Below are 26,969 nucleotides of genomic sequence, written 5' to 3'. Positions count from 1 at the left end.
TTATACAAATTTTATTTAAACTTTTTAGTCATTGACTATGTTTTTTTTGATATTTGTCTATTCTTAAAACTCAGAATTTCCTCCTTTTCTTCCATTTAAACTATATTCTTCAGAATCTCTTTTAAGTGAGGGCTTACTGGTTTCAGGTCTTATGATTTATATTTTGTTTGAAGATATACCAATTCTATTTTTTGTTTATGAAACTTATGGTCTTTGGACATGCTATTCTACATAGATGGATATTTACTCTCCCTGACTTCTGTTTCCTGTTGTTGCCAATGGTCTCAACTGTCCTACTGTATAACAATCTGTTGCTCCTTTGAAGGGGCTCTATCTTTCATCCTGCTCTTAAAACTATTTTCTGCTTCTGTTATCTTTCTCTGTTTCATATTTCTCAGGTCAACTCATGCAACTTCTTTATGCCCCAAGTCTTCAGTTTAAATGTATCATTGTTTAGGTTTTCAAAATTTCTCTAGGTGAAGATCCACGTTGCATCCAACAGTTATTAAATTTCCAGGGCTAAGGCTGTGTCCTTTCTTTCAAATTCTTGTTTTATTTTTCTTTTAATGAGCAACACAAAGCTCTGCATGACAATTACTTAAACTTTGCAAAAATTCCCAAAAATAATACAAAAAATAAATAATCAATACTTTTGGAGAAAGAAAAAATAGACAAAACAAGGTCTCCAAGAGGAGATTCTCAAGACATTTATGCCTGGGACACCACTTGTGAGAGTCAGAGGATACTCAGCTTATTTATTTTGTGGTCAGACTATGAACAAAACCAATTCTTGTGTCATTTATTTTTGCACTTAATTGTGCAAAGTTCAAAACAAGGCTTTGAGCAACCAAAAATCTCTATTAATTCTATTCAACGAGACAATCAAAGCTTTATAACCTGATTCTTAAAATTTCTTAAGTACAAAAATATCTATTTATTGCAAGATATGTAAAGAGAAAAGAGATGGTGAATTGGTCAGGGAGAAGATAGTTAAATTGGAATGATTTTTTTTCTTTGATAGAAACAAATTGAGACCATTCAATGGGTAAGTCAAAGCACTTGGGAAAACTTCTTGAATTTAGGTTGTGGAAATTACCAGATGAACAAGTGGGCTTATGGCACAGGACATCAGTTAGAAAATCTTGGAATTTACTCATCTATTTAATCAGTTTTTATTTCAAGTAGATATAGCTGTTTATGTGAATTTACATGTGTGTGTTTATAAGTGTTTTTTTTTGTGTGTGTGCACGTAAATGGTTAAGGTGAATAAATAGCTACTGTATTTGTTTTAATATTTTCCATACACTGGAAATTAAAGTTTTCTATGCACTGGAAATTAAACTATTAAAGTTCCCTGAGGTCATTTAGTTTGAGTTTCAATACTTAAATCAATATCATGGTAAATTATGATTTTTGAAATATGCAAACACATCTAAAGAACAAATTCTGGGAAGTTGAATTGCTAGTTCAAAGTATATGCACATTTTCATTTTTTATAGTTATTGCTAAGTTGACCCTTAGAGATTGAGTCAATTTATATCCCCACCTGTATTACACCACCCTTAAGCAAATACGGTGCATTGTCAAACACTTTGATCTTTGTTAAAACTGTCTAACATTACATTTTACTTTGCATGTATATTTTGCTTTTTTCTTCACTTTTTTTTTCCTGGTGAGATTTCTTCCATTAAGAAATTATGACTTTCGGGGCTGGGATTGTGGCTCAGATATAGAGTGCTCACCTCGTACCCATGAGGCACTGGGTTCGATTATCAGCACCAAATAAAAATAAAATAAAGAATGTGTCCACCTACAACTAAAAAATAAATATTTTTTAAAAAAGAAATCATGACTTTCTATTTTTTATTTTCTTTCATAAGGCTTAGATTGTAGGGAATTTATTTATTAATTCTTTTGATTAACATGTAGTAATTATACATATTCATGGGATTTAGTGTGATTTTAAAATTCATGCATACTGATCAAATCAAGGCTCCCTCTAGCCACTGGCTCCCACCTGCCCAACCTCTTGTAATCACTATTTTATATTCAGGTTGTTTTTATTGATTGACTTTTTTTTTTTTTTTAGAAGTGAGGAGATTTGAATCTAGGCTATTGCCATGCTCCTACTCAGAAATAATGTGTGCCTATTAAGTTCATTAAAAAGTGTTTTCTAACTTTACCAATATATCTTTGACATGCTTTAATTAGATATACTAATTGTAATGCCATAGATGAAGCTAGAGTTAAATCTTGTTCCTTTTTAATATGTTTTCTCTGAATATCTACCTTAATTCTGATGAGCTGCTTTTTAGGGTTAACTATACAGTCTGAGTAGCCTTTTGACTTCCATGAATCAGATATCACATTAACTCAGAACTTGTCATGTACTTCCATTTTCCTCAGTTATGCTGCAAATGAATTTACCTCTGGAATGCTGTTCACCACAGTTTATCCTTCTTTTTTTCCAGGTGATAAACTTGCTTCATTTCACCCTAAACAGTGTACCAGATGTGTTTGCTAATTGTCACTGTCATCTTTCCTTCCCTAAAGTAATGGAGAACATTGAGTTTCTTTTGCTGGGACTGACCCAAGTTCAGGGGATACAGCTTGTAATCTTTATCATTTTCCTCATTATATACATGACAAACCTATTTGGAGTTGGGGCCATATTAGTGATCATCATCTCAGAGCCAAGACTCCACTCTCCTATGTATTTTTTCCTGAGAAATCGTTCTTGTCTGGATATTTGCTATTCTTCAGAGACAATGCCCAAGCTAATGTGGAACCTCCTCTCCACGCACAGGGTCATATCTTTCCTAGGCTGTATCACTCAGCTACACTTCTTCCACTTTCTTGGTTGCACTGAAGGCGTCTTGCTAATCATCATGGGATTTGATCGATTTGTGGCCATTTGCAACCCACTTGGCTACACTGTCATCATGAACCCCCAGCTGTGTGTCTCGTTGGCAGATGTGCTGTGGCTCATTAGCTTCTTCTATGCTCTGATGCATTTTGTCATGACTGTATGCCTGGACTTTCGCCACTTTCATAAAGTCAATTACTTCTTCTGTGATATCAAGCCTCTCTTGGAACTGGCTTGTGGTGATGTAAGTCTTAATGAGTGGCTCATTTTCATTGTCACTTGCAGCTTAGCCATGGTGGATTTCTTCCTCACTCTCATTTCCTATTTCTATATAAGAGGCTTTCTTCTGTTGAAGGACAGTCCTGCAGTGTATTCCACAAGGCTCTGTCCAATAGTCCCTCCCATTTTATGGTGGTATTTCTCTTTTATAGAACTGTGGAGCTCACTTATATCCCTCTTCCCTGTGCTGCATGTGTAATACAGGAACAATTTATGGCTATCGTACACATGATGGTCACTCCAGTGTTGAACCTACTGATATATACCTTTAAAAATAAGGAAGTGATGTTTTCTCTGAGCAGAATTTTTAGGAAGAAGCTGAAGCTGTTTGCCTGAGGAAAATCAGTCACAATAATAAACGGGAAAGCTGTATGCCATTTTTATGACATTTATTTTCTTTCCTATAATAATTCAATATATTTCTTAAAATTTTATTTTCATTTTAGATATTTGTTTAGTTGGTAACCAGGTTCTTCATTCATATGATTTCAACCACTACTCATATAATCATTTAATCATCATTTGAAATATCTTGTGTAAGTCCTGATCCATTTGCACAACATACCCCAGTGGAAAAAGGTCCATGAGGCCATTAATGAGGACATGGATCTTACATTTTTGTTGAAAGGGCAGGTAATACATAACTGAATAAGTAAATGTGCCTCTGTCAGAAGGTAGAATGTATTATGGAAGGTAAGGGAACAACAAAGGCCTTTCCAAGATGTGACATTTAGGCACAACACTGAAAGAAATGAGGTGGAGGGTCACACAGATATGTGAGGTTATGTCATTTTATGAGGAGACAAAAGCAAGTGAAATAGCATTGAGACAGAGTGTGCTTGTTGCTTTTGAGGAAAGCAAGATGGCCAGTGTGCCTGGAGCTTGGTGGATAATGGGGAGAATGGCCAGACATGAAGTTAGTCAGCTGGTGGACCCAGGACACAGGCATCTTAGTCATTTTAAGGATTTGGGTATTTACTGTTCACGATATTGGATGACTGTGAGGCATTTGAGCAAAGAGCTGACTTGATATAACTTCTACATTTAAACAATAACATTAAATTCTATGTGGAGAATAGAGAATCAGTTAGAATGCCCTTAATCCTTTGGGTAAGAATTGAAGGTAATGCAGGCAAGGGTGATGGTGGTGAAGATAGGAGAAGTAGTTAGATTCTGGATGAATTTGAACACAAAACTTTCAGTATCTGCTGAGAGCTTAGATATATTGTGTGAATTCAAGAGGCACTAAAGATCATTGTTCATTTTTATTTATCTTTATTAACTGGAAAAATGACAATGATATCAATAAATTAGTCTATGAATATAGCACAAGGATGATTGATATAGGTTTGAATTAGCTTTGCACATCAGGGGAATAATTTGAATGGAATTATTTCTTCCTATTAATTAATGCTTTTTATGCCTAGAATAATATATTTTTAAAACTTATCTTCAGATTAGCATGTAGGTTTTATGGTTTTTAAAGGCTTTACAATATTTCTATTAAATTATCAATCTATTTTTAATAATTTAGATTTTTCTGAGCATGATTATATTCAATTTTTAAGGTCATAAGAATAGTAAAATGTTGGTTTTTGTCTGGGGCAACATATACTTTACAATGAAGAATTAACTAAGAACAGAAATAATTAGAAAATAAGTCAGAATATAGCAGGTGGAATATTTTATAGAAGGTAATTAAAGATGAAATCTACAGTGAATACAAATTGTCTAAAGCATAAGAAATATCCTACTTGACAGTTGATACCATAGCTCAAGTATACTGTGCCACATTATAAATGATGTGAAAATAATCATTGATGTTTGGAAGTATGAAATCTTTCAATTATTTTCTTTTGATCTTTGGATATTTCTTAGACACACTTGTCGAATCATCTTTACATACATAGACAACCGATCCATACACGATTAAATGTTTTACAGTTCTGTCTTTCTACCTCTTTCTCTTTGTCTCATTAACCATACTCATTTTTACAGTTGTAGTCTAAATTTCTTTAATAACCTGATGTGGAAGTTTCTAGTTAATTTTTGAAGTTGAAGGACTTTGTAAAGACATAGAAATGTGATTTCTAGGAATCTGTTTACTAAGTGTATCTGTGTGTATCTGAACTAGAATGACAAGAAAATGTTTATGTATAATAAAATATCTATTTCTGCCTAACTCTGGTTTCTTTGCACATCAATGAAAGGCCTGAGAGAAAAAAATATACATATATTTTGAGTGATTTTAAATAAATTACTGCTAATTTTTGTCACATTTTAATGACATATAATATATAATGCATTTATATATTTTTATATTACATAACATATTATACTACATAATACATTACATATTGATATATAAAGTATATTTTCATTTGAAATTTGTGCTTTGAAAATGGACTCATCAGGATTGCACCAAGATAGTACAATAGTTGGTTCCCTGACATGTATCTCCCCTCACCAATATTAATTTGAAGTAATTCATGGATAAAAGTGCTTTTGTGGGAGCTTTGAGACCAAGATGGTTTTGAGCTCAAGACAAAAAATAAAGGGGTTATTTTGAGATGTCTGGCCTATGCCCAAATGACCACAGGATTACTGACTATAGGACTCGCTACAGACCTGGAGAAAGCCCTATCCCATAGCCCTATTTATTCTTGGTTTTGCCAATAGCATCATCTGCCAAGGAACCCAGCAAGAGATCATGCAAGACTATGATCCAGGAAACAGTCGCACTGTCCTTGGTACTGGCTGTGGACCTCTGAGCTACCCATCATGACCTGGCTCCAGCATCTCTCAGCTGCCAGGAATTGGATGAGATACACATACATCCATGCTCCAATACAGGTCTTATGACCTCAATTTGACTGTAGATCCTGAAAATCCTCTGTAACTAGGCTGTAGCCACTTTCAACTACATACTTGGAACATTCCTACTTGCTTAGGACCCACCAGGAAACACTTATTCATACTCCTAAGGAAGGCTCTAGACCTTTGTCCTACTGCAGGTCTAGAAATAATTTTGTAGCTTGGTTCCAGTACTCTGACACTCAACACATGCTGAGCAGCATTTGTACTGCTTCTCAGCAAGATGGAAAAGACAGAATTCACAGAAATTCAATATTGGATAGTCAGAGACTAAGAGATCCAGAAAATTGAGTATTTTTAATAGAGAAAAATAAAGAGTACATTGGAGTCATGTCAGTAGTGACAATGTCAGCAGGTCACTGCAGAGGAGAGGGGTATCACAGATAGAGAAGCATAGCAGACAAATTTGGTGTAGGAAAATTTGTAGATGAGAAAAACAGTACGAATTCAGTCAAATCAAAGGCTATACAGTGAGCTGGTGTTTGAAAACTACGTCATGTCTCTCAACTGGTCAGCAGAGAGCCAAGGCAGGGAGCCATCTTGAGGAGGTCACACTGGAGATTTTTGATGCAGAAACCCAGGCGATCATGGCCAATGTTGCCACATTATCTCAACCAGTTTTTACTGTGTGGCTTAGAATGTATGTACCTGGCAGCATGTAATTGAAACAGGCACCAAGATGATTGTACCCACAGGGAATTCACGTTGGAGACATGGAGGAGAATTCAACTTGCCTTCCCTTTAAGTCTGGGAGCTCACACTACCAGCTGATGAAGGGTAGGAAAATGAACAGGTGAGTATGGTTACACTTGGGAGTTGAGCCTGGAAAGGCCATAATTAGGGCAGAGGGTGAAAGAACCTGTGAGAAGAATTCTTGGGTGGACCCTGAGATTCACACTTCCACCAGAGAATGGTCTCTGCCCAGTCACAGGGTTGGGTGGATCTAAATTTCTTTTGAGTAGATACCACCTGACAAAGTTCCTAAGTTTTGATTAGAGTTAAACCTCTCTGGAACTTATCATTTTGAGCTTTGAATCAACCTCAAGCTGATAGACTATCTGGGCAAAACTCCAATTGACAGTACTTCCTATCTGTCCTACTTTACACCAGTGAGAAGGGAAGCCAAGACTGTTCAGCCAGTTTCTGTTCAGGCCACTCCAGCATGCAGGTTGGTGAGCAACAGAAAAGGAGAGAGAGTTTGACAATCCCCAGTCCTTTGTCTTTCTAAGGGATACATATCCAAGAAAGAAATGGAAAGCAGAACAGTCTGGCACAGGCAGTGAACATTCATCCTGGTCAACAGTTTTGACAATTAACAACAGTTTTGTTGTTAATTGCTGAACTCACCATTCCTGTTTCTGTGGTCATTAGTGTATTTGATTTCATAGTAGGAAACTAGTATTTATTTGAATGTTGTATATTGTTTTTTTCCTTCTTTTTACTGTTGTTGCTTCTGTTTATTTCCCCCTTTCTGTGTGGTGCTGAGAATCTACTGTTAACACTGAATTCATGGAATAGAAACTTGGCTGCTGAGCTACACTCATAACCAGATACAACCACACCCCAGCCAAGAGACAGCACACCTTGATCTACACAAAACCAGCCCCACTCAAATTTTAGGAATATTTCAACATGAACAATAGGGGAGAGAAAAACTCCAAACTGATGACCAGTTCTCAAGTAGGAATGGCTAGGGGCCCTCAGGCCCCACTCATGGACACCCATACTCCTAGAGCAAACAGAAAGAAATAACCTGAAGTCTGAGGACACCACCCTGATGAAGGGGACTCAGTCTAGATTTTCCCATATCCTTTTGGAGTATGCACAGAGTTGTGCAGTCTAGAACAATTGCAGACTGTGCATCTCATATACCCTGCTGTATAGAGCACAATTGCCTGACCTATAGGAAGACCCCCACACTTGTTAGACATTAAAAAAAAGGATCCTCAAGCTCTGACACAATACATACTGTATCAAGGTAAACTAGTCATGAACTAGACTAAATTTGGGGTCCCTCTAAATGAAGAGAAACTTGTTCCTGTTGAGAGTGAAACCAAGCCCCAAAGACCTGATGGATGCCAAGAAGTTGGGAGTGGAGATTGCACTCTGCCCCCACCTATCTAGCACATGCTAATCATATCTACATATGCACAATGCCTACCTTCTGTCTCACTTTGCTGTAACTACTGCCTCTTCTACTTTAAAAGTTCTGCTCATCTTCAGGGATTTTGAAGATGAAACCTTTAAAATAATAGTTTTATTTTGTCTTCTTTCAAAACTGGCTTTGAATAAAATCATTTTCCTACCAATTTGATTTCAAATATTTCTGGAGCAGTGAACATTATATATAGGACACTCACAAAGTCCACGCAAATTTCAAGGACCACACCACTCACCGGAATCCCATGCAACAGATGTATTGTCAGCAGCATGGAGCAAACTGACAAGGCTGTCCCTTTGAGGGGGTCCCTCTCAGGGGAGTAGCAGCCTGTCGGCACTCACAGAGCAGCTTGATAGACCTCAAGGGGACTTTCACAAGCATGCCTAGGGGCTGTGTCATGAGCTGGGTAGGGTTAACCTTTTATCAGGCACATTCAGAAAAGCAAACAGAAAGGTATAACCTGAAGGCTGAGGACACCACAGCCTGGGATCCCTGAATAAAATGACTCTTCAATCAAAACTTAGGAGTCCCAAGATAAAAATGGCTCCCAACCTAAAAATGGCAGATCTGATACCAATATTGATCTGATGCCAATAATTATAACCTATCCTTTTCCTCCCCAGGCTGGTACTGATGCCATCCAGTAACAACCATTGCCTCAGAAAGAAGTAGAAATAAACTAAACTAAGGAGGTAAAAGACCTCTCCAATAAAAATTATAGAACCCTGAAGAAAGAAATGGAAAGATTTTTCATGATCATGGATAGGCACAACTAATAATGCTAAAATGACCCAAATTCCAAAAATCATCTACAGATTTAATGCAATATCCATCAAGATACCAATGACATTCTTCCCAGACTTAGTAAAAACAGTCCTAAAATTCATGCTCAAGAATAAAAGACCAGAATACTCAAGGGGATTCTAAGCAAAAGAAGCAATGCTGGAGGTATCACAAAAGCTGATTCCAAATTATACTACAGAGCTATAGTCACAAAAACTTCATGGAATAAAAAACAAACACAGATCAATGGAATAGAACTGAAGACACACAGACAAACTCTCACAAATACAGTCATCTGGCCCACAAAGGCACCGAAAAATATACACTGGAGAAAAGGCAGGCTTTCTAACAAGTGGTGTTGGAGAAATTGGTTATCAATAGTAGAAGAATGAGTCCTATCTCTCACCCTGTATAAAAATTAACTCAAGATGGGTCAAAGACTTAAAAACTATGCAACTTTTGGAAGAAAATACAGGGTCAACACTCTGTAGGTGCAGGCCTATAGTTAAGGAAATAATGTTAGGAGTTAATAAATGGGATGACATCAAATTAACAAGTTTCTGAATAGCAAAAGAAAAAAATCTTTACTAAGTTCTGTTCCAATGCGAATTAATATCCTTCATATAAACAAAACACTTACCACAAAAACCTCCAAATAACCTAATCAATAAATGGGCAAAGGAACTAAACAGACACTTCTTTTTTGTTATGGTTTTATTTATTTATTTTCTTGGTTGTTCAAAACATTACAAAGCTCTTGACATATCATATTTCATACATTAGATTCAAGTGGGTTATGAACTCCCATTTTTACCCCAAATACAGATTGCAGAATCACATCGGTTACACATCCACATTTTTACATAGTGCCATATTAGTAACTGTTGTATTCTGCTACCTTTCCTATCCTTTACTATCCCCCCTCCCCTCCCCTCCCATCTTCTCTCTCTACCCCATCTACTGTAATTCATTTCTCTCCTTGTTTTTTTTCCCATTCCCCTCACAACCTCTTATATGTAATTTTGTATAACAATGAGGGTCTCCTTCCATTTCCATGCAATTTCCCTTTTCTCTCCCTTTCCCTCCTACCTCATGTCTCTGTTTAATGTTAATCTTTTCCTCCTGCTCTTCCTCCCTGCTCTGTTCTTAGTTGCTCTCATTATATCAAAGAAGACATTTGGCATTTGTTTTTTAGGGATTGGCTAACTTCACTTAGCATAATCTGCTCTAGTGCCATCCATTTCCCTGCAAATTCCATGATTTTGTCATTTTTTAGTGCTGCGTAGTACTCCATTGTGTATAAATGCCACATTTTTTTTTTATCCATTCATCTATTGAAGGGCATCTGGTTTGGTTCCACAGTCTAGCTATTGTGAATTGTGCTGCTATGAACATCGATGTGGCAGTATCCCTGTAGTACTCTCTTTTAAGGTCTTCAGGGAATAGTCCGAGAAGGGCAATAGCTGGGTCAAATGGTCGTTCCATTCCCAGCTTTCCCAGGAATCTCCATACTGCTTTCCAAATTGGCCGCACCAATTTGCAGTCCCACCAGCAATGTACAAGAGTACCCTTTTCCCCACATCCTCGCCAGCACTTGTTGTTGTTTGACTTCATAATGGCTGCCAATCTTACTGGAGTGAGATGGTATCTTAGGGTGGTTTTGATTTGCATTTCTCTGACTGCTAGAGATGGTGAGCATTTTTTCATGTACTTGTTGATTGATTGTATATCCTCCTCTGAGAAGTGTCTGTTCAGGTCCTTGGCCCATTTGTTGATTGGGTTATTTGTTATCTTATTGTTTAATTTTTTGAGTTCTTTGTATACTCTGGATATTAGGGCTCTATCTGAAGTGTGAGGAGTAAAGATTTGTTCCCAGGATGTAGGCTCCCTATTTACCTCTCTTATTGTTTCTCTTGCTGAGAAAAAAAAAAAACTTTTTAGTTTGAGTAAGTCCCATTTGTTGATTCTTGTTATTAACTCTTGTGCTATGGGTGAACAGACACTTCTTAAAAGAAAAAATACAAATGGTCAACAAATATATGAAGAATGTTCAACATCTTTAGCAATCACAGAAGTGTAAATCAAAACTATACTGTGATTATATCTCACCCCAGTTAGAATGGCAACCATCAAGAATACAAATTATAATAAATGCTGGAAAGGATGTGGAGAAAAAGATACACTTACACATTATTAGTGGAGTTGTAAATTAGTAAATCACTTTGGAAATCAGTATGGTGACTCCTTGGAATGGAAACATGATATCCAGTTATACCTCTCCTCAATATTTATTCTAAAGAATTAAAGTCAGCATCTGAACACAATTCTCAATAGCTAGGCATGCTTGTGTGTTTTATTCAGTCCTAAAGAACAATGAAATGATGTCCTTTGCAAGAAAATGAATGGAACTTGAGAGCATTGTATTAAGCAAAGTAAACCATACCCAGGAAGTCATGGATCATATTCTTGCTTTCTCTCATAAGTGGAAGCCAGAGAGAAAAAATAAAAAAGGAAATATAAAGGGTCAAGGGAGGAGCTCATAAAAATAGAAATGACACAATTAGAGTAAAAGAAGAGGAGCAAGGGAAGCGAAGGGAAAGGAGAGGCACTGGGAAATGGAATTGACAAGATTATATTGTTCAAATGTGCACATTTGAATATATAACAACAAATCTCATTAGTGTATATAGTTATATCAATAAAATAATATGTGTAAATTGATAAAAAGGGTATATGATTCCAGTCTCACATCTCATACAAAACTCAATTCTGGAATATTGTATGCCTCAATGTGTTAAAGCATTATAAAGGTCTTTTAAAAGTGACACAGGGAAGTATCCTCATTTAGGAAAATATTTAGGAAAATATTTCTTACTGAGGTCACAGAAAATACTGATAGCCACTTTCCATTTATGAATTTCTCTTCACCAAGAGTTGTCACTAAGAAAGTGAAGAAACAAGCCAAATGGTGGGAAAAAGTATTTGCAGCACATATTATCAACAAAGAAAAATGAAAATAAAGTCTAAAGAAATCCTCATTACTCATCTCTAGAAGATCTGGAATCATAAATTTGACAAAATTCAAGTGTTGACAAAGAGGTGGAGCACCAGCTAGCCTTACATAGTGCTATGGAAATTTAAATGTAGCAAAGCAGTTTGTAAAACAGTTCTTACTGAACACACGCCTTTATTATAAACTATTCTCTAAACACTCAGTTTGTACTATGAGCACAACATATATTGTAGAACATATAATCTGTATTACCTCTTTTTTGTTCATTACTATGACTTCCCTGAATTATAGATTTTCAGATTAAATATTTTTAAAGACCTTGTATTTATATTAGTTAACTATTGCTGTGTAACAAATTCTCCTCAAGTTTTACAGTTTAAAACAATAAATGTTTATTATCTCAAAATATCTAGGGATCAGGAATCTGAGTGCAACTTAGCTGTAGCTTCTGACTCAGAGTTTTCTCACAAGCCTCATTTTGGCTATGTCTACATCATGTCAAAACTCAGTGGTAGAATACATTGGTGTCACTGGGCCTCAGACTCTCTGGTTGTTGATCAGAGACTCAGTTCCTTGTCATTTGGACCTCTCCAGAGGGAGGCCCACAACATAACACTGAATTCCTTCAGAATGATTGAGCAGGAAAATGTGCCCAAGATTTAAGCCATAGTCTTTGTAACTAACCTTTGAAATGTCATTTAACTACTTCTGTCATATTCTATTTGCTAGAAGTTAAATGATAATAGTGTCTTCTTGGCCTTTTGGCTAAGATCAAGTTTAGCATTTATTCTTATCAATTTAAAATATGATATGATAGTAATTGGAGTTTTAGAGCAGTAGGCGCTTGCTTTGTCCACTCCATGCATAGACCTGATATTGCAGTACCTCCAGGAATGGTGCAACACACCCCACAAAAGAAGTTAAATTATAAATACAGTCCATACTCAAAGTTTAGACATTATAAAAAGTGATGAATTCTAGGAGGTGGGGATGATTGGGGAACAACTTAAAGTCTGTCTACCATACTACTCTTATGAGGAAAAGAAAAAGTATTGAGCTGAAATTATTTTTTAAGAATAAATTTGTTTGATCAAATTATGATATATGTATCTATATATCTACCACAGTGAAACCCACTATTCTGAATAATTAACATGTACCTATATAAAAGGAAAAAAAAAACTTCTGCAAAGGAGTCAGTCTTAGTTACATTTACTTGCCATATATAATAATTTATCATACATTTACTTAGTTTTTCCTAACATATCAATTTATAAAAGGATATTTGATATTACTGATGTAGTATCAGAAGTAATTTATATGATGAATTATAATAGGAAAGTGTTCTAGTTCACTAAAAATCATTTTACTGGATATCAATTACATGGAAAATCAAATTTCCTTTCTTTTCTTTTTTTTAAAGAGATAGAATTTTTAAATATTTATTTATTTTTTTTTTAGTTTTTAGTGGACACAACATCTTTATTTTATTTTTATGTGGTGCTGAGGATCGAACCCAGAGCCCTGGGCATGCCAGGCGAGCATGCTACCGCTTGAGCCACATCCCCAGCCCCTCAAATTTTCTTTTTATTTCTAATATCCATAGTTAGTTTTCAAATGTATGTAAAAAAATCTATGCAGAGATCCCTAAGTTTGTAAACTATTTTTTTTGTATCTAGCTATTTAATTTGTACACAGTGTTTCATAAGTTCTTTTCCTAGACAAGTTGCTCTCTGCCTTTGTATTTTGTCATCTCATAACTGTTCAAAATTCTGTAACTTCTCTTGTTTTGGATCCTCTATTGCCCACCCAGTGATAAGATTAGGCTTTGCCCAAGGAGGAGCCTTATTTTAATATCATTAGCATATGGTGATACCACATGCCAAGAAGGACAAAATGGAGATTATAAACCTGGAAAGGAGGATCAAATGTGTTTATGTTGAGAGGCTTAGGGGAGATTTTGTACTGCTAATTCTCAACTTAGGGTAAGAATAAAGTTGAGGTTTCTGAAATTTATTCTTAGCCTTCAATAAAAGATTACTACTACTTCCAGTCAGTTTGCATTAAGAGGATCTTAAGGACAATTTTTGGAAAAATGTTGTATTTGGGCAGCATTCTTGGCAGAAGTGGAACGAGGAAGGGAGGACAGTGAAGAAGAAATGATGTTGAGCAAGAATGGAGACTAACTTTGGTCTCACCCTGTGGGATTTCTGGAGCATACTGCATCTCAGAATTGGTTTCACCTTGAGGTACAGGAACTAACCTTTGTCACCCTGTCAGTCAGTCAGTCAGTTATTGGTCTCTCATTGATTACCCTGGAGAAAGGGAAAAGCTCCTTTTTTGAAAGTCCAGAGGAGGAGCAGTTATGATCAACATTAAAAAAAAAATCTATCAACATACTAGTAGACTGCAAGGAAGAAGTCATAATTGATTTAATTGTCATAAAAAAAGAATTGATAAAAATCAACACATGTTTAATATGACAAAAATTTTAGTAGAATAGAAATAAAAGGAAATTTAACTATGATACTAAGTGTTTTATACCAAAGAAACTGAGCATCCATATGTAATGAGAAACCACAGAGACTTGCCTTTGGGCCAGTGAGAGTGAGAGGGTAAGAATGTCCACCACCATTGTTACCACTTCATGTACTTTGCAAGTGTTAATCTGTTCTATCAGAAAGGACACAGAAATATGCAATGTATGAATTAAAAAGAAATAGATAAAATACCTTTGCACATGCTATGAGGCTTTATCTAGAAAAAACAAAAAAGAATTGGCAACAAACTATTCAAATAAAAGGTGTTTACCAAAGTTGATAGATAGTGATATAGTAAATAAGATAGAATTTATAGTAGCAACAAAAGTTACATAGTATTGAGAATAAATTTAACAAAGATACATAGACCTCTATGTTGAAAGTATTAAGCATTTTAAAAGGCATAAAGGAAGATTTGAATAAATTAAGAGTTATGCCATGATTTTGGTCAGAAAGACATTTAAATGTGTGAAATTCTCTTCCAAATAATTTATAAATTCCATGAAATGAGCATTTAAAGATTTTATGAAAGCAGTAGTTTTCAAAATTTTCTAGGTTAATTTTGAAAAAAAATTAAAAGGATAAAATTTTTGAATATGACATTAACATTTTAAAAGCTATTAATATGAAGTCATGTTCATGCAAAATAGATTTTAGAAAAGTGTAGAAATCATTGTTTAATAAGAAGGATATCACAATGAATGGTCAATGTTTAGGAGTAGCTAGGAGCAATCAGATCACTAAATACAGAAAAATAAAATACATTCTTGAGGGTTAAGAATCTTCATTCACTTAAAATGAACTCTAAATGGATGGAGAAAAAAACATCTTGAAATTTAAAATTATAAAGTTAAAAAATCATAAAAGTATGTATTTTAAACCTATCATTAGGGATAATCTTTTAAACAAACTTCAAAGTATCACTCATAACCTAAGAAATTATGGATTTTATTATGACAAAATTAAGATTTTCTTTTTTATGAAATACATTCTATAGATAATGTACAGAGGACTGATTACTGGAAAGTATTTAGAAACACAAACTTATAAGTAGTCAAAAGGTATTCCTGCAAAAGAACAAGAAAAAAAAAAAAAAAAACACCAGGGAATCCAAATAACTGAAAAAAAAATCTTCTGGATATATTCAACATTGCTGGTAATCTGAATAAAGCAATAATGAGTCACTACTTCATATTCATTAGATTGACAAAAATTAGAAAATTGGATAATGCCAAGTAACTTTAGTAAACTTGTACATTACTGGGGATGGTACAGATACAATTGAAGAAGATGATTAGATTTTGAAGATTAAATTTACATAATTCATCATTTGCTGAAAGCCAAATTTGATTTTTTTCTATGATTCTGCTTTTGAAGAAGTGTCCTCTGATTCTGAGGCACTTCCAGGCTGGAAGATAGTTATAAAAATCCTAATATTATTTTTAGCTTTCATGTCATCTTTGGAGAAAAAGAGGACAATAAAGTACCATATCCTGGGCTGGGGTTGTGGCTCAGAGGAAAAGCACTCACCCAGCATGAGTGAGGCACTGGGTTTGATCCTCAGCCCACATAAAAATTTAAAGGTATTGTATCCACCTACAACTAAAGGATAAATGTTTTTCAAAAATACCATATCCCTGAAATGCTCTTTTCTGGTTTCAAGAACCTAGCCAAATTAAGAAAGCCATAAGAATGAGCCTAGGCCACCATTTCTGGATAAATATTATCTCGAAGGACACTGGCTTTCCCTCAAGTATGCTAGAAATTAGGGCCAGTTGTGCTATCTGTAGAAAGATACTTTCTTGCATATATTCCAAGTTCCTTGGGATGCTGGTCATAAAACTGGACAAAGCAATCAAAGCTAATTATATTACTGCTTCTGTAACCTAATCATTTAACCCATAACCTCCCTCCCCACCCCTGTGATAACTGGTATGGAAAGGCACTGTGGACAGGAAAGTGCTTGTCCAGTTGGTCATCAGACACTGAGAGGGATTGGGACACTATTTTCAGGTGAAACACTGTGTGAAATGGAGTCGCACCTGTCCAGCCTTTCACCTCTGGACTTTATGGAAAAGCTCCTGTCTAGCCCTTCACCACTGAATCTTCCTGGTGAGTATTTGTTGATAAATCTTATGTCACACATCCCATTTCCTGGTGGCTTCTTTGATCTCTTGGTAAGCTATTTCACTGCCCTAGCACAACTAAGCTATAGATGGTATAGCTTCCCAGGTATATACTTCCCCAGTTTATGCACTCAGAAATAACAGAATTATATTCTAAAGCCGTCAAGGTGGCATTAGAAGTTAAATTGTTTTGAAATGGCTTAAAATCATAGCAAGAAGATAGAGAGGGGAATTGATAGTGATGGTGGAAGGATAAATGGTCAACAAACATTATGCTTCAGAATAACTTTTAGTTACATTTTTGCACCCCTTATCAATAAATTGAAAGTCTTACATGATGTTAAAAATATCGCACCTCCATTTCAAGTGAGATCTCAAGAGATAGAGATACTAGCAAGTTTATCCAAAGGCAAAGTGTTAGTTCACCAACCTACATGTAACTTATAAAGAGGTGGATATTTAGGAGTCCAACTTTGTGGCTGAAATACCTCTCTCTCTCTCTCTCTCTCTCTCTCTCTCTCTCTCTCTCTATATATATATATATATATATATATATATATATATAGTGTGCTATGTAATCTCTTCCCACTTCCAGAAGGAAATGAAAGTGATTCCAAAATAAAAAGGAAATGGGGATATAATTTAAGGTGGAAAAAAACAAAACAAAACAACAACAACAACAAAAACAGAGAGCTTGACATCTACCCCTGAAAATTGAGAGTCCAAAGGTGAGTGCATTGTGTGAGTACAAAGTAGCAAGAAACCAGAGAATTGCATTTGCTCTGATGATGGGGAAAGGATGCAGGTTGCTTATCATTGGGCAGATATGGGCCAAAGACGTGTGATCCACCTGGGATAGTTTTGATTTCACAGACTTCCTGAAACAGACCTATTGTAGTGAGGCTGTGTGTGTGAGCTATGTGCATTTGAGCTTAGGAAGGGACTGCTCTGGCAGTGTGCTGCAAATGTGCCTTTCCTCTTGCTCTTCCTGTGATCCCACACAGCACATGAGATGGGTGTGACTTGCCAAGATATCAGTCAATCTGGTGACCACATGACATCACAAAGTAAGAGTCCATCTTTGAAACCTTATTCCCTTGTGGGAAGCCATTCTCGCACGTGATTGGGCACCTCCCTGATTGGGTGTGAGGCATTCTGGCTAAACTGTGTTGGAACTAATCCCCACACTCTCTAGGTGCGAGAGCCCATCCGTGTGGGGGTGTCACTGACCATTGACCCTGAGACCAATCACTGACCCTGACATTGGAATGCTGTCCCCCTCGACCTTCATTGGATGGAATTTCTCCCTGAATTTCTTGTTCCCCAATAAAAGGCCACTCCCTGGTGTGCTCTGTCTCTCTCTCCTGCTAGTCCTGTGTAAACCTCGTTGCCCCACCGGGTGGCTTGAGGCAGTAGCCAGAGGGGAGGGCTGTCTCAGACCTGGTCAAAGAAAAAGGTAAATTGAGTTTGTGTGTTTATTTTTATTTTTTTTTATTTTTTTTTTATTTTTTATTGTTGGCTGTTCAAAACATTACATAGTTCTTGATATATCATATTTCACAATTTGATTCAAGTGGGTTATGAGCTCCCATTTTTACCCCATATACAGATTGCAGAATCACATCAGTTACACATCCATTGATTTACATATTGCCATACTAGTGTCTGTTGTATTCTGCTGCCTTTCCTATCCTCTACTATCCCCCCTCCCCTCCCCTCCCCTCCCCTCCCCTCTTCTCTCTCTGCTCCCTCTACTGACTTTCGTTTGTCCCCCTTATATTATTTTTCCCCTTCCTCTCACTTCCTCTTGTATGTACTTTTGTATAACTCTGAGGGTCTCTTTCCATTTCCATGCATTTTCCCTTCTCTCTCCCTTTCCCTCCCACCTCTCATCCCTGTTTAATGTTAATCTTCTTCTCATGCTCTTCGACCCTACTCTGTTCTTAGTTACTTTCCTTATATCAAAGAAGACATTTGGCATTTGTTTTTTAGGGATTGGCTAGCTTCACTTAGCATAATCTGCTCTAATGCCATCCATTTCCCTGTAAATTCTATGATTTTGTCATTTTTTAATGCAGAGTAATACTCCATTGTGTATAAATGCCACATTTTTTTTTATCCATTCATCCACTGAAGGGCATCTAGGTTGGTTCCACAGTCTAGCTATTGTGAATTGTGCGTTTATTTTGATCTCACTAGTTAACTTCTATGCTGAGAACCTCTTGTATGAAGCTGCGTGCTGGTCGTGCAGTGGATTCCCTGCCTTATTTGGTGAAGAACATTCCATGGAACCTCCCTTATGTGTGTCTCCCTCATAAAATAAAAAGAATCCAGGTGCACACTCCTTTTCCAGCGCTGCCCAGCTGACCCTTGGTGTCACTGAGCAGTCCCGCCCTAGACTTTAGAAACTCATGTGTGGTTTCTTCACCAACTTCTTAGTTATTGATATAGCCAGCTCCTTTGAACCCAGCTCATCCTGCCAGCCTGGCCAGCTGATGAAAACCTATAATGGCAGCAAAGAGGCTAGAGATAAAACAAATTCTCAGGACTTAGCAGGAATCAGAGTTATCAGTTTCAGGACTTTTGTGCTCAGAGGTCCCAGAAGTGTGTCTTCAGGGTCCTTGAAATATTCCCAGAAGATATGGAGATCTTTCACATATATATGGCCTTGTCCTTACTCAGTTCTCATCCCACCCACTGACATGCAGGGGTTGAGAAGACTCTCTGTACTCAGCTGGAAGTCAGCTGACAGAGAGTCTGCAGAGATAGTTATTATGTGCCACTCCTTGTGTTCATAAAAGCACTTCCACATCAGGCTCTAGGTTGCTGAATGGTAATCTTTGCTATGTAGTTTTGATCACAGGTAAGTAGTTTTTAATTGCTTAGTTATAGTTCATTGCTTTCAAAAATAATGTTTTGCCTTGCTTTTTGGATGACACACTAAGTGTATGTGTGGAGGGGAGATGGAAGTGTAATGACCAAAGGGCTTCCCAGGGAGGGGAAAATTCAAACTTTCTGTCCCATGCTTTGAATGACAGGAGTAGATTGAGAGTGTGCAAACCATGGAGATTCCTTCCTTTTGAGAAATTTCTGTATCTCAGAGTGGACATGTGCTAACTTACTGATTCTTTACTGGATAAAGGACAATATATATATATATATATATATATATATATATATATATATATATATATACACAACGAGATAAAACACCACTGGATTTCAGAAAATAGTATTAGGAAAACACTGTCTGGTTTTCTCACAAGAAACAATCTTTCATAGGGATCTAACATCAATGCATGCTTGCTATGCCTATTTTACATGCTTACTATGTGATTTCAGATGTAAGTAAGCGATTGGACAATAAACTTTTAGGAAATCCTTGCAATTTAAAGATTTTACATTTCTTAGTTTCCTTTTATTATTATTATTTTTTCAATAAAGGGCACTGAGCTTTGATAGAGTGACTCATGCCTGTTATTCCAGGTACTTGGGAGGGTAAAGCAGGAGGATCACAAGTTCAATGTCAGTCTTAGCAACTTAGCGAGATCTTCAGCAACTTATTAGCCCCTGTCTCATTGTAAAAAAGGAGTGGGTATATAGCTCAGTGGTAAAGTACCCCTGGGTAAACATACTTCAAAGAGTCAATAAAACAAACAAACAAAAAAAGATGCATTGAGTCTCTTAGAAGTGAAAACATCAAGACTGAGACACTTCATGAATTTTCAGGGAATCTGTTCCTGTAGGTCCTGAGCAGCCATCCTTGAGATCTTACTATGATGTAAACCCCTGAAAACATTCCCTGCATCATCCCTTTGGCCTCAAATTCTAAAGAAAACTTAAATGATTTGTGGCCAAATAAGTAATATAAGTTACAAAAAAATCAATATGTTTTGTTTAAGTGCCATAGTTGAGATCTAAACAAAAGCCTCAGAGTTCCCCAGAGGAGAGACATCATTTTCAACTGATGAGAAAGGTAGATTTTAAGGTGAACTTTGAAAAAAATACATAAAGATTGGAAGATAGAAATGGGGGCAGGAAGAAAAACTTGCAGGTTGAATATAAAATTAAAAGGAATATTCTAAAAAATGTATTTTGTCTCAAGGCAAATAACCTTAGAGAATTAACATATTAGTTGTTTTAATTATTCCATCTCATCACTTTACCATGTGACAGCTCCCTAATAGATTAGGACACAGGAAAATTGTGTTTTGTAGTGAGAAGGAATTATCTCAGGACACAGTAGGCTTGGGAAGTATCCTAAATGGCAAAACAAAAGAATCAGGATATCCCTGGGAGAAAACAGTTCTTTCTCTGAGTGTGTAATACATGCAAAGAGGGAGGCAGAACAGCTGGATCAGTGTTTCATCTATCATCAGCAGGATGTCTTTTTATGAGTAACAGTTGGGTAAAAAAATTTTTTTTGTATTTTTATATTTTGCATCATTGTTGATTTGATGCTTCTTTGGATTTCTTCATATTATTATTTTATGTCTCCATCTTCTTTTTTGGCTTTTCCATATAGCAAAATTAATTTTACAGCACTTAAGAATGTCCGATTTTGTGTTCCCTTATTTCTTACTCTGTTCACTCCCATCTACATCATAGTTTTGAACACCTTTTATTCACAGATGTGTTAAAAATGTATGTCCCTAGTATATACTTCTGTCCTGAGGTCCAAATAGCAACTGCTTTTTGAGACATTTTATTGGACATCTCAAAGATGCCTCCAGTTCACTGAGACCACCACTGAACCTCTGATCTATCTCTAGATCTCAACTTTTTCCTGCTTTCCTTATCTCAGTGAGTGACTCTACTAAGCATTTACTCATTCAAACTAGGATTAAGATCAGCACAGTGCACCCATTAAGGTTAAAATCTCCTCATTTAGTTTTTTTCTTGTAGTATGAGCATAATATTTCTACTTCATATTTGCTCTCTCTCTCTCTCTCTCTCTCTCTCTCTCTCTCTGTGTGTGTGTGTGTGTGAGAGAGAGAGAGAGAGGAGAGAGAGAATTTGAAGAAATAAGATTTTTTTCATATCAAGCATTTAATATATGTCAGTAATAATGATTATCCTTAATTCATCCCTCTTTCTCATTTCATACTAGAACTTTAAAGATTGTATCTCCTAACATCTCCCAGTGCCTCCGATCATTTCCAACCCAGGTCTCACCACTCTGGTGTGAAGTTCCATGACGTTTTGTCTGACTGAAATAGAGAACTCAATGAGCTTGTCTTGCTCATTCTTGCTTCCTTCTATTTTATTGCCCACACATTTTCCAGAAAGAATATTTTTAGAACATAGACATCTTACATCCTTGAAATATATTCCAATTGCTCTTAGATTCTAATAGAATATTTCACAATCTTGAAATGGATTCCAGTTGCTCCAGATGATTCTTACCTCATCAGAGCAGCCTCCTGCCCTTGCTCCTGTCCTTCCAGGCTTCTTGGATTTCCTTTAGGTCTCATATTACTCCAACCTCAGGACCTGTGCATATGTTCTTATTTGTGTATGGAAAGTTTTCTACATTCACCTTGCCTTACCTACTTAACTCCTGTTTACTATTGAGATTTCAAGTCATATTTTCTCTGGGAAATTTTTGGTAACTAGGTTCCATGCTAGTCTATCCTATCTATTTTCTACTTTAAAATAATTATTATAGTTTTTATTAGATATTTTTAAAATTATGCATAATCTTCAATGTGCACATTCCTAGAGATATGGTTAAATTCTGTTGTTGTTTTTTTAAATTTTGTCTTTAGTACACTTTGTCTTTAGCCATATAATTTACACATTATATGGCTAAAATTTATAATGTATAAAAAATGTATATCATATACATCATATATAATTTATACATTAATACTTATTTTATCTTTAGTACATACTGCCATATAATTGTTGACTAAAATGAGCAGAAAGGGTTTCCCAGGAATAGAAGGAAATGTTAAAAAAATGAGTAAGGGGAGGAAGATATTAGGAAAAGAAAAAGAGATGGGTTAGAGAACAGGAATCTTGGATTGAGTGAAAATTGTACTGGAGAATTCATTTAGTTCTAGTAACAGTGTGAGATACTATATTATGGAAATTTAAACCTTCATCTAATTTGTCGGCTACTTCCACGGAAAATATCCACAGTAGTTCACAAGCAGTGAGGACATCAATTAAAACTAAAGTACAAAGGTACTACATTCCAAACTTAAAATTAGAATGTATATTTTTTTTCTATAGGCCAGGATAATCAATAAAGTATATATTTGAATAAATATACAATATGTACTTTTAGGTTTAAACACAGTATTTTATTTATGATTTTGGTTTCTATAATTTGTGTAAGAGCTCAAATGATAAAATTAACTTTTTTCCTTGAATTTAAAATTGAATATTTTTTTGTGCATTTTACTGGATATCAAACCCAGGGTTTTGCACATGCTAGTCAGGTGCTCTACCACTGAACTATACTCCCAGCCAATAACCTGAAAATTTTTTAAAAATTATTTTGCAATTGACAGTTATTATACATATTGATAGGATACAGTGTGGCAATTAGGTACATTTACATAATGATTATCCCCATAATTTTCCCAAACATTTTAATTGACTGACTTAACCTAAACTGTGGAATAGTATCCTTAGTAATACAAACACAAACCTTTAATGTTCATTTGGACAGGCAAATGATAACTGCATAGGATCTTTATTATTTAAATAAACACATTGAAGTGAAAGATCAGATATTTAGTAACAATTAGATTTAACTCTCAAGATGCTGTAGGCACAAATCATTAACATTTGGGAGCACAAGTCATAAAAGTTTGTGACTACATAGTTAAAATAATTTAATTGTATGAACTTAAGTTTCTTTGAAACCAACCAGAAAAGTATTCTTAAAGAACATTCTTTTGTCATTTAAGGGAATCAAATTTTCTACCACTCAATGTAAGTATATTGAGATAAAATGTCTTTTCACCTAAACTCTGCCAGATGTATTTTTTATAGGAACTCTGTCTAAGAAAATGGCCATGATGATATTACTTATCTCACTGGATATGTGTAGAGTAAATGAGATGACATGTAGAAAGTGCTTAGAGATTATTGGTAACCTTCTCCACTCAGCACTTAAAATGATTTGTCTAACAGCAACAGAATCTTGAATAAACCAAATGCCTCTTGAATTTTCCAGATAGAGGACCTGCGCCAGTGAGTTTCTAATTTACTAGGATGAGTGAGTGTTTTTGAAAATTTATAGAAATACAAGTAACCTGACCCCAAATTCAGAGAACTAAATAACAGTAAATTTAAAAATGCAAATGTTCACTAATAACAGTGGCTTTTTCTTAAACTACTTCTGATGTTGAGAAATGTTGTTCATTAGAATCTGAGATGTTGGTAACATACAGATAAAAATGATCTGTAGTTGCATGATAACCTTTAATTTAGACTACTGAAGATATTTTCTGTTAACCTAATGTCAGACCAATCTTCACGACTTATTTCAAAGTCAGGATGCTGTCACACTAAAGGTCATTAACTGATTCCTTATCATTTATGGAAGTTCTACAGAATTAAGATAAATTATTTACAACTCAAAGATCATGTTTCATAGGGTTTATTGACATGAAAAACTATCACAATGCAGTGCTTAAGGAAAAAGCAGGTTAAAATACATACTTTTCTGATCCTCATTTTGAATACTTACATATGGGAAACTGATCTGAAAGACAGAAACAAAACCATCTCTGTGAACATTAAGGATTATATTTATTAAAAATTTATTTTCAGGCTGAGATTGTAGCTCAGTGGTAGAGTACTTGCCTAGCACTGGCCCTGGGTTCGATTCCCAGCACAATATAAAGCCAAATAAACAAAATAAAGGTATCATGTTCATCTACAACTAAAATATTTAAAAAAATAATTTTCTATATTTTCAACATATTCTAAAACAAACACATTAATTTTAATCAGAAAAAAAGACAATTTTTGTTCTGCATTCAAGGATGGCAAGGAGGTGCACAGATAGCTTTGCAGAAGGTAATGAAGACCAGAGAGATTCTTCTGTAACTATTTCTGCAACACATGTCTACACATCACCAAGAAAATGTAAATAGGCTTGAGAGAGGTATTATTAACAGAGAATCTTAGGATGTACATTGCCCTTTTGTGATTTGCTTTTTTTTTTTTTAGGTGTTGATGGACTTTTATTTTATTTATTTATATGTGATGCTGAGAATTGATCCCAGTACCTGACATATGCTAGGCAACTGCCCTACCAATGAGCCACAACCCCAACCCTAGTGATTTGCTTTTAGTTAAAAATGTTCAGTGCTATATCTTATACAGGGAGATGATTTTCAAATGAAACACTGGAAATTTTTTTTTTACATATGTGTTGGGTGGCCGGTATGAGTCATAGTTTATGAGTGTTGCTCCTGTGGTTTACTACCAGATATAGATGGTAATATTTTATTTGTAACATTTGCTTTCCTGTTTTGCAGACCATTGCTACTGTAGCATATGATTATTGTAATCTATATGTCTCTTTGCCCAACTCCCCAGAGGAAACCGGACAACATTATGGAAGGAAAGAACCAAACAGCTATATCTGATTTCATCATCTTGGGATTCTCTGACCTGAATGAATTGCAGTTTTTACTATTTACCATCTTTTTTCTGACCTATATATGTACTTTGGGAGGAAACATATTCATCATCTTGGTGACTATGGCTGATCCACACCTACATACACCCATGTACTACTTCCTAAGAAACCTGGCCTTTCTTGATGTCTGCTACACCACCACCAATGTCCCCCAGATGATGGTACATCTTGTATCAGAGAAGAAGAGCATTTCCTTTGGGGGATGTGTGGCTCAACTTTTTGCATTCATTTTCTTTGTAGGATCAGAGTGTCTCGTCCTGGCAGCAATGGCATATGATCGCTACATTGCCATCTGCAAACCCTTAAGGTATTCAGTTATTATGAACAAGGCTCTGTATAATCAGTTAGCAGCCTCATGTTGGACTGGTGGTTTCCTCAATTCAGTGGTGCATACAGTACTGACATTCCGTCTGCCATTCTGTGGCAACAACCAGATTAATTACTTCATTTGTGACATACCCCCTTTGCTGATCTTGTCTTGTGGGGACACTTCTGTCAATGAACTGGTGTTGCTGTCCATTGGAGTCTTCATTGGTTGGACTCCTTTCCTGTGCATTGTCCTTTCCTACCTTTACATAATCTCCACCATCTTGAGGATCCACTCCTCAGAGGGGAGATGCAAAGCCTTTTCTACATGTGCCTCACACCTGGTCATTGTCCTTCTCTATTATGGTAGTGCCATTTTCACATATGTGCGGCCCATTTCATCTTACTCATTGGAGAAAGACAGACTGATTTCAGTATTGTATAGTGTTGTTACTCCCATGCTGAACCCTATAATTCACACAAGGACATCAAAGAGGCTATGAAGACAATAGGGAGAAAGTGGCAGCCACCAAGTCTTGATATGTAATGTTAAGGATAAGATTAAGGATAATCACTATTTTGATATGTAATCTCAAAATAATAATCTTATATTAGAATTTTTCACCAATCAGATGTTTCTCCTGACACTCAAAAACTGCCTGAAATGCTAGGACAGAGATGAAAGAATTGGCACACTCCACCTCGAAAGTACATGATGTCGAGCTTGCTTTCTTTTCTCCTCCTCTTTTTGGTACTAGGGATTGAACTCCTCTGTCCTTTAATTTTTTTTTTTTTTTATTTTGAGATACAGTCTCACTAAGTTGTTGAGGTTGGCTTCGAACTTGCCATCCTCATGCCTCAGGCTCCCTAATTGCTGGGATTGCAGGTGTAGACTACTGGACCTGGCATTCTTGAGCTTTTGCTAGTTCCACATGAGAGACATCAATCTTACTCTTTTTAGATGTTTTCTTCTTATACATGTTTTCCATTCTTTATCCTCTTTCCAAAGATGGTGGCTCTCTTCCATGTAATATTTGTTTGATGACCTTCATCATTTGGTACTTTATTTCCTATATGTGGAAGAATGTGAAAGAAGCTCCTCTTATCATACTTCTCTTTTCTTGATGGAATAACTTTCAGTCTCAGCTAGCAGCTACTAGCAGCTCGGAAGTGCCTGAAATATCCACCTTCCTTCAGGCCTGACAGGAGTGCCTGCAGAATGGGGTGAAACCACATCCTCAGCACTTGTGGTTATCATTGCCCAACTGCCCGGCCAGGAAACTGAGAGTCAGGGCCTTCAGGGCATGAAACCCCTGACTCAGTAAGAGCCAAAGACCCTTCTAGATTGCTTTCTGC

The 26,969-nt window shown here is 36.0% G+C and overlaps 1 protein-coding gene and 2 pseudogenes across 1 annotated transcript; all 3 read left to right on the top strand.

Moving 5' to 3' along the window:
• The first annotated feature begins 2,555 nt into the window (after positions 1 to 2,555).
• Positions 2,556 to 3,481, top strand: LOC124095376 (olfactory receptor 12D3-like; annotated as a pseudogene).
• Positions 3,482 to 12,721: 9,240 nt separating this feature from the next.
• Positions 12,722 to 12,883, top strand: LOC124095387 (U2 spliceosomal RNA; annotated as a pseudogene).
• Positions 12,884 to 25,222: 12,339 nt separating this feature from the next.
• LOC124095374 (olfactory receptor 5V1-like) lies at positions 25,223 to 26,116 on the top strand. Its single transcript, XM_046448486.1, has one exon. The coding sequence runs from the start codon at positions 25,223 to 25,225 to the stop codon at positions 26,114 to 26,116; it is 894 nt and encodes a 297-aa protein (XP_046304442.1).
• Positions 26,117 to 26,969: the final 853 nt, after the last annotated feature.

Source organism: Marmota monax, unplaced genomic scaffold, assembly GCF_021218885.2.
Source record: "Marmota monax isolate L192 unplaced genomic scaffold, Marmota_monax_Labrador192_F-V1.1 WCK01_AAM20220418_F8-fsc00576, whole genome shotgun sequence".
In the NCBI taxonomy this organism is placed as follows: Eukaryota; Metazoa; Chordata; class Mammalia; order Rodentia; family Sciuridae; genus Marmota; species Marmota monax.
This window is presented reverse-complemented; position numbering and strand designations above follow the sequence as displayed.